This window comes from Mastomys coucha, unplaced genomic scaffold (assembly GCF_008632895.1).
Source record: "Mastomys coucha isolate ucsf_1 unplaced genomic scaffold, UCSF_Mcou_1 pScaffold21, whole genome shotgun sequence".
Lineage (NCBI taxonomy): Eukaryota > Metazoa > Chordata > Mammalia > Rodentia > Muridae > Mastomys > Mastomys coucha.
This window is the reverse complement of record NW_022196904.1, coordinates 29,307,770-29,316,473: the sequence shown is the minus strand read 5'-3', so window position 1 is coordinate 29,316,473 and position 8,704 is coordinate 29,307,770. Positions and strand designations below refer to the sequence as shown.

At 48.7% G+C, this 8,704-nt stretch overlaps 1 protein-coding gene across 1 annotated transcript in view; it reads left to right on the top strand.

The window, feature by feature from the left end:
- Positions 1-1,555: 1,555 nt before the first annotated feature.
- Ccne1 (cyclin E1) overlaps positions 1,556-8,704 on the top strand; it is a 10,492-nt gene continuing 3,343 nt past the window's right edge. Inside the window, exons 1-6 of the mRNA XM_031386248.1 lie at positions 1,556-1,836; positions 2,318-2,369; positions 2,473-2,560; positions 2,799-2,867; positions 5,940-6,088; positions 6,213-6,348. Coding sequence (XP_031242108.1) covers positions 2,347-2,369; positions 2,473-2,560; positions 2,799-2,867; positions 5,940-6,088; positions 6,213-6,348 — 465 coding nt within the window. The 5' untranslated portion in view covers positions 1,556-1,836; positions 2,318-2,346. The remainder of the gene's footprint in view (positions 1,837-2,317; positions 2,370-2,472; positions 2,561-2,798; positions 2,868-5,939; positions 6,089-6,212; positions 6,349-8,704) is intronic.

The window sequence follows — 8,704 nt, the reverse complement described above, 5'->3', positions numbered from 1 at the left end:
TTGGAGAATATGGGGTCTGGGGCTTAGCCTGTTTATGAACAAAATCATCTCAGCAGCCTAGGACATCACCAATTTGCTAGTCAGGACCTATGAGAAGGGCACATTCTGCTCTGACTTCCAGAAGACAGTCACTGGGAGAAGAGACAGGCTTACCCTGAGGAAGTGCCCCAGAGGTATTCACACTGCCTTTCACACTTCTACAAGATGAGTACAGGTCTTTCTTTGCTGGCAGCCATAGTGTTCAAAGTGTGTTTCAGTAGCCTGTATGCTCCACAGACCTGGGTGGTCAGCCTGGTTTTTTTTTTTTGGGGGTTTTTCGAGACAGGGTTTCTCTGTGTAGCCCTGGCTGTCCTGGAACTCACTCTGTAGACCAGGCTGGCCTCGAACTCAGAAATCTGCCTGTCTCTGCCTCCCAAGTGCTGGGACTAAAGGCATGCACCCCCCCACTGCCCGGCTTTCTTTGTTTTTTATATCATTTACTAACATAAGGTAAGTGACCCTTCTGGTCCAAGATAGAGAAGGGGCAAAGGGATAAGAAAACAAGAGTGAGTAAGAGATTCAAGGAAACAAGTGCTTTGCCATAGCATAACACTGGAGGGGACGTCCTGGGGAAAGGTACGCTGGAGAGGAAGTGGTTACCAAAGACCTTCAAGTTTTCTGGAAGCACAAACAGCTGGAATGGGTCAGGAGAGAGTAAAGCAAGCTCTGAGCCTCTGGGGTGAGAAAGGGCACCGGATGCTGGATCCAGCAGCTCAGGCGGAGGGCTGAAGGTCTGGGGTGGGTGAGGGTCACTTCATGTTGTGAGGCATGTACTTATTCTGAGGTTGATGAAAACACTTGGAGTAGAATTATAGGCTGGAAACTGCCTCACCTCATGTGGACCTGAGGGTCAGAGAGGCTTAATGCAAACGGGTTGGGCCCATGTGTGCTAGAGGCATAGTAATGTGCTTGGATAGCCGAATGAATGAATGAATGAATGAGAAGCACTGACAGATTGAAGGACCGGCTGCTGGTCCACAAGAGACCTAACAGCAGCAGCCTGAATGCTGGTTCCGGTCCCAGGAGCCACAAGCTGTTGTGACCTTGGGGACACCCACGCGCCGGACTCGGCCCGGAACTCTGTGTCTCAGGGGCGGGGAGGACGAGCCAGGAGGGACAGTGCGCGCGCGCGGGAGACCGGCGGATGACCGGTTCTTAACTCCGGGCCCTCTCGTGCATCACTCCAAGCCCGGCTGCCGATCCTTGGAATCTGCCGTGCTGACATTCCACTTGCGCGGCCCCATGCGGCTCCTCGCGGCCCCGCACGCTCCTAACCCTTCAGGCGCTCGCGCCAAGATTCTCCCGCGTCAGCGAGCCCGCCCCGCAGCCGCGCGCGCCAGACTACTCTCCCGCGTCCCGCCCCGCGCAGGCCCCGCCTACCACGTCTGCACCACGCCCCCGGCGCGCAGGCCCTGACATTTAGCCCCACCCCTTCAAGGCAGACCACGCCCACAGGAGAACACGCCCATTGGAAAGCCACGCCCCCACCAGAGCTCCTCGCTGGTCCGCGCGGCGACGGGGCGGGCCCCGGGTCTGCGGCGGCCGCTGAGGGGCTCGCAGCCCTCGGGGCGGGGCGCGAGGGCGGGACGGGGCCGGTGCCGCGCGCTGGGATTTTTAAATGTCCCGCTCGAAGCCGGGCGCAGGAGCAGCCGGCTCGACAGCCAGCGCGGTGTAGGGGGCAGGCGCGGATCCCGCCAGCGCCGCGCGCTCGGCCGCCGCCTCCCGCCTCCTGCTTCCCGCCCGCCGTCGGCCTCCTGCCCGCTCGAGCGCGCCTGCCTGCGGCGGACACAGCTTCGGGTACGGGCTGCCTGGACTCCCGGGACTCCCACGACTCCCAGGCGTCCGGACCGGATCCTACCGGACCGGGCCCGGGTGGGGGTGGGGCGAGGCCGGGTCACCCGGTCCCCTGAAGTATCAGCTCGGGGTGCCCCGGCCGGGGTGGCTGTGAGATACAGGTCAGGGGTAGGTGTAGAAAGGGACACTGAGGCAGCCCCAGCCCCGAGGGCGGTGATGGAGCGGGGGTCCTCTTGAAGGGCGGCTGGGCCTCCATCCCCCAACCTCAGGTTCGGACCCAGGGTCGCAGGCTGCCGGCGGCGCCTGCGGGTGACAAGCCACCCGGGCCCATCGGCCATTTTCCCGGCCGGCCTCCGGGCCCGGGAGGCTCCCGCCACCGCCACCGCCCGCGCGGGAGGGGGGAGGGGTGCCCGGGTCGAACTGGAGGACTCAGGTCCCCTCTGCGGGCCGTGCTCACCACGATGCCTGCTTGTTGTCCAACCAGGTCTGAGTTCCAAGCCCAAGTCCTGAGCTATGCCAAGGGAAAGGAAAGAGAGGTGAGTGGCCTCCCTGCTGCGGGAGGGTAAGGGTGTGTAGCGGTGGGGGAGGGGCGGTCTGAGTTTTGGGGGAGCAGCACCCCATGACACCATGCCTTTGCAGAGACTCGACGGACCACAGCAACATGAAAGAAGAAGGTGGCTCCGACCTCTCAGCCCGCTCCAGAAAAAGGAAGGCAAATGTGGCCGTTGTGAGTACAAAGGATACAGGTTGGGAAGGGGATAGCCCCCCATTCCATCTTACCTGGGTACCAAATTTGGTCCTTCTCACCAACTAGTGAAGAGAATTAGTCGAGGGGGAGGTTTCTTTAGTTGAATGTCGTTCAGAACCTAACAAACTTTACCCCTCTTTTCTCTTGTGGTTTTTGTCTTTGGGTCACACCGTGTGGACCCATGGTGGACTGGGAATTTTTGTTTGTTTGTTTTTAGTTTTTGCAAGATCCAGATGAAGAAATTGCCAAGATTGACAAGACTGTGAAAAGCCAGGATAGCAGTCAGGTAGGTCTGCTGCCTATAGGGCGTTCTGCCTCTTGAGCTCCATGCTTTCTTTCTTCCGACTTTCCCAAACCAGAGCCACAGGCCACATGGCTGAACCTCTGGAGCTTGTTGGTGTGGCCTGGCCTCTGTTGGGCCTGGGGTTGTGGGAAGGGTTTTTGTTTCCTGAATGGCACTTTTAAGGTTACAGGTACTGATACCTGTAGGAACCAGAGTGAGCGTCATATAATTTGGTCCTTTCTAAGCCCAGGGGGAAACTGAGTCTTAGAAGGTAACCCAGAATCCTTTGCAAACCCAGAGCAGAGCTGGGCCTGCAGCCTTATTGCCAAAGGCTAGTTGGGGGATAGGACTCCCAACTCTTTCTCCCTCATCCATTCTTACGACTTTTCTTAATCCCAGCAATAGAGAAGCACAGGCAGGCCATGTGAGTTCCATGCCAGCCCATACCATATAGTGAGATCCTGTAGCAAACCTAAACTTTTCTCCTATGTGGCTCAGAATGTTCCACCATCAGCTGACTACATTGATCACTGCTGTCTGGACCTTACATGGCCTCAGCAAGGATCTGTGATGACGTGTGTCTGAACCAGTATTTCACTGGCTGCTCCATTTCTTCTGTCCCGCCTATGTAGTGCTTGCCAGATCTTTCTAATGCAGCATGGTATCATAATGTGAGAAGATCCTTGCTGAGAGACCTTGTATTATCTCTTTGCCTCCAGAAATGGCTGGGGACTATAGTTATGGCTCCAGTGGGGGGAGCGGCCTATCTCCAAAGTGGCTGGTGAGACCTTCGACCTTCATCAAAGATAAAGCCGAGCAGGAACAGTATTCTGTTGACCTCATCTCTTCTCCCAAAGAGGCTAGTGGTGACTTTGTAGAGCAGAGGAAGACAGCTGGTTCTGAGCAGTAATGTTCTGCCAGCTAGGGCTGCAGAAATGTGCATTTCTAGGCAGGACCCCAGTAGACATTTAAAAAAATAAGTCATTTTTTTTCCTGTTTAAAAGAAAAAGTAGCCCCTGCAGAAGGAGAATGCATCCTACATTCTTTTTTCTTTTTTCTCCCATTATTTCCCTTAAAACCTTCAAATTGTTGAGTTCAGTCAGCCCAGTGTCTCAGCATTGAGCCAGTGAGAGTCCTTATATTAAATTCAATGATACTGAAAGCCCATAAAGACCTTTGATTCTTATCTTCAGCTACTATTTTTGTTTTTGAAACAGGGTCCCTAAATGTAACTCCGGCTGACCTTGAACTCAGTGCTCCCCTGCCTCGGCCTCCAGAGTGCTGGGTTTAGAAGCATGCACACTACCACCATTTCAGATACTCTCAATGACTGCATACCATTTTCTGGTTAACTTTCTTCACAAGACCTTTTAATTTTACTGTATTTGGTTTTTTGTTTTTGTTTTTTAGATGGGCTCCCACTATGTAGCCTTGGATGGTCTGGAGCTATGTACCAGGCTGGCCTCAAACTCAAAAAGATTGCCTGAGTACTTCTGAGTGCTGAGATTAAAGGCATGACTCACCACACCCATCAAGACATAACTTTTTTCCGAATGCTAGTCATTTTTCTACTTGTTTGCATAAGGAAGAAATATGGTATAAGGATAAAAGGTAGTAAGCCACAGTTGCAGTTGATCTCAAAGTCAGGCTGACCTGGCATCTTATAAAACTTCATATACATTCAAAAACAGACTTAATTTATTCTCCCTAATCCACTGGCTTCTTCTTAAAAAGCCAACTTTGGAGCCCATTTCTCTGTTGAAGACACAATTTGTCTATGAACTGCAGGTTGGAAACTACTAAGTTTATCTCTAAAGGCCTGCTCCCAGATGTGCCAGCCACCTGGCTGTGGAGGGTGGCACCTAGCTTGTTCCTTCAAAAGAACTCATTCTTGATTGAAGTTTAGTGGTAATTGTGAACCTTTTGAGTCAGGGCCGGTGATGCTATACCAAACATACAAAGCCAGAACTGAAAGGAAGCTGCCTTTCTCACACAGCTGGTGGGAGCTGTTGTAGATAATTTGCATGCCCAATTCTTTCTACATTGAGCAGAGAGAAACTTTATGCAGGACTGGTTGGAAATCAGGGGTTCCTGTGAAAATGGTCTGGGTGCTGCAATCACTGGGGAGTCAATTCAGGAAGACATCCCGGGCATACCTGTTTTGTTTTCTAATCATTAATGGCCTCTGCTTAAAATAAGATAGCTGCTGGTGCCAGGTACAGCGGTGTGCTCTTCTAACCAGTATTTATGAGGTGAGGCAGGAGGATCGTGAGTTAGAAACCATTGAACTACATAGGCAAGACTGTCAACAAATGGATGAGTCAATACATAAATGCAAGTCTTAGATTGGAGAAGCTTCCACACCAGCAGAGTCATTACATGCTTAATACCTTTGTTCTTTCTCTCTTTTTAAAAATTTTTAAGTGTGTGAGTGTTTTGCCAATCTGTATGTCTGTCGCCTGTGCCTGGTGCTTGTGGAAGCCAGAGAAGGTGTTGAATCTTCTGGAACTAGAGTAACATGGGCTATTTAATAGGATATGAAATCACTTCTTTGAACTTATTAGTTTGGCCTTTGATCACAACTTAATTTAGTACTAATGAGGTAGCGATTTGTTTTGTCTCCCTTTGAGTTAAGGGAAACCAAAGGTCCCTTTTCCTGACCACTCTTTTTTGTAATATGTTACTTTTTTTTAAGGTTTATTTATCTCATTTATATGAGTACACTGTAGCTGTCTTCAGACACACCTGAGGAGGGCATGGGATCTGATTACAGATGATTGTGAACCACCATATGGTTGCTGGGAATTGAACTCAGGACCTCTGGAAGAGCAAGCAGTTAGTGCTCTTAACCACTGAGCCATCTCTCCAGCCCCATAAGTTACTTTTGGTGTCCCTGTTTCCAAAGTTAGTTACAGAAGTGACATGGAATCTTTGAGGCATGCCTTTGGCTTTTGTTTCTCCATACCACCTCCATTTTAACCAAGGCCAGCATGTCAAGCCCAGCTAATTTACCAGTCCATGAATGGACAAATTGCTGGTTTGCCTCTAACACATTGGCATGTGTTTTATTGGCAGCCCTGGGATGATAACTCAGCATGCGTGGACCCCTGCTCTTTCATCCCCACCCCTAACAAAGAAGAAGACAATGAGCTTGAATACCCCAAGACTGCATTTCAGCCTCGGAAAATCAGACCACCCAGAGCCTCCCCACTTCCCGTCTTGAAGTAGGTGTTGACTTTGATCCATGGCTTCTGAGTGTCATTGGTCTTTCTGGTCTACATTAGTGTGGGTGCAGACTGACATCTATCTACCTAACGTTTTCGTGTTTCTTGTTTTTTCTTTTTACAGTTGGGGCAATAGAGAAGAGGTTTGGAGGATCATGTTAAACAAAGAAAAGACTTACCTGAGAGATGAGCACTTTCTGCAGCGCCATCCTCTCCTGCAGGCGAGGATGCGAGCAGTTCTTCTGGATTGGCTAATGGAGGTGAGCTTGGAGGTCCTGGCTACTAGACCATCACCATTGATCCATTTCTCTGTGCTGCTACAATCTCTGTGTGTGCTCTCTAAATTGTTGACATTTCTGAAATAATCTTTTCCCTTATACATTTTAAAGTTGGCATTTCATTGTTTTTCCTATCTAAGTGTGAATAGTTACAAAGATTGTGTTATTTTAATAAGTTGTTAGGTTAATTACAAATGAATGTCTACATATACTTATGCTAAATTGTTTTTAAAGCTGTCTACTGGAATGCACATACTAGCTGTACAGTGGTCACTGTCATTAGTTATAGGCATATATGAATAGGTTATGTGCAGCAGTAGGATATCAAATAGGCCTATTTAAATTCCTGGGGTCCATTCTCTCCTCCCAGAAGGATTTTCTTGTTTTGTTTTTCAAGACAGGGTTTCCCTGTGTAGCCCTGGTTGTCCTGAAACTCACTCTGTAGACCAGGCTGGCCTCGAACTAAGAAATCTGCCTGCCTCTGTCTCCCAAGTGCTGGGATTAAAGGCTTGTGCCACCACTGCCTAGCATTCAGAGGATTTCTTAATAGGCTGGCTTGTTCTAATCACATTGAGAATCATTTCCCTACGTCTGTGCAATGGTTGATCAATAAGCAAGCACATGAGGCTGGAGTATTTTGCCTGCATAGTCTAGGCCTTAGATTCCATTCCAGGCAGCTCAAGAAACAAACAAAAAAAGCCCACATTGCAGATTTTTTAAAGTATGACTGAATAACAAGCTAATCTTTAAACTTTTTTTTTTTTTAATGAAATTTAAAGGCTGAGCCTAGCTGTAGTTAGTCTGATGGTCTAGCATGCATGAGATCCGAGGTTGAATCCTCAGTAGTACCAAAAGAGTGAAATTTGATTAGTGGTGCACCTCTTGCTGGGGTGAACTTTAAGTGACTTGTATTGTTTGGATTCAAGGGAACTTCCTGGGCACCTGTAGTCAGGAAGAAATGGCATTTTCTTCTGAGAAGTGGGAGAATCACATTGGCAAGTTTACCTCAGAAGGGGGTGTATGTGTGATAACTCAAGTGATGTAGGGAAGCCTACCCTTTGAAAAGGCAGTGTCTCTACTTGGACCTAGAATCATTCTCTGCTGACTTATTGCTTCAGGGGCCTGGATCACACAAATTGCTTGAATTTGGGTCTCAATTTTATTTTCTTTTTATTTTATTGTGGCTTTTTGAGACAGGGTTTCTCTGTGTAGCCCTGGCTGTCCTGGAACTCACTCTAGACCAGGCTGGCCTCGAACTCAGAAATCCACCTGCCTCTGCCTCCCAAGTGCTGGGATTAAAGGCGTGAAACACCACTGCCTAGCTTCAGTTTTATTTTAGATAGACTCTCATATAGTCCAGGCTGAACTTGAACTTGCTATGTAATTAGAGGTAACCTTAAACTACTACTGCCTCCCAAGTAGTGGGATTGTAAATGTATTTTCTTTTTCTTTTCTTCCTTTTTTCTTTTTAAAGATTTATATGTATCTCTGTGTGCCACTTTATTTATGTGCTCACAGAGGTCAAAAGAGCGGGCAGTGGTGGCGCACGCCTTTAGACCCAGCACTTGGGAGGCAGAGGCAGGTGGATTTCTGAGTTCAAGGCCAGCAGGGACTATACAGAGATACCCTGTCTTGAAAAAAAAAAAACCAAAAACAGGTCAAAAGAGGGTGTCACCTAGAGTTACAGGCAGTTGTGAGTCAATCAATCAGTGTGTGTGCTGGGAACCAAACTCAGGTCCTGGGATAACCAGCATGTACCCACTGAGCTGTTTGTCCAGCTCCAGAATCTGCTTTCTTGTCTCTAGCATCTTCAAGAAGTGCTTTGTGTGCAGTTGTACAGAGGTATTATGGCACAGCCTGTTGATTGAATCCTCGCTACTGCAAAAAGAACTAAAAGCTGCTGATAGTGGTGGCATGCACTCTTAATCCCAGCATTCAGGAGGCAGAGGAGGTGGAGCTCTGAGGTCAAGGCCAGCCTAGTCTACGTAGCAAGTTCCATTTCTCACCAGGGCTATATAGTGAGACTCTATTTCAAGAAGAATCAAAAAGAAAATGTGACTGGTATTGTTCAGCTGTGAAGAATATACTGGTTCTTTTTCTGAGTCACAGTGAAACTTGTAAAGGAGGTTGCATTCTTTGAGAACTGTAGGCTTTGTGGAGTGGTCTCTATGAAAGAGGTCAGACTTACTTAGCCTGTCCGATTTGCTCGTGCTGTTGTCTATAAGTCACAGTGCGCTCAGTTCCAGGGTCTCATTGGGCTGTGCTTAGGAGGAATAGGATGACAGCCTTTCATAAAAGCAGTTAGCTTGCTTTTTTTTGTTTTTTTGTTTTTGTTTTT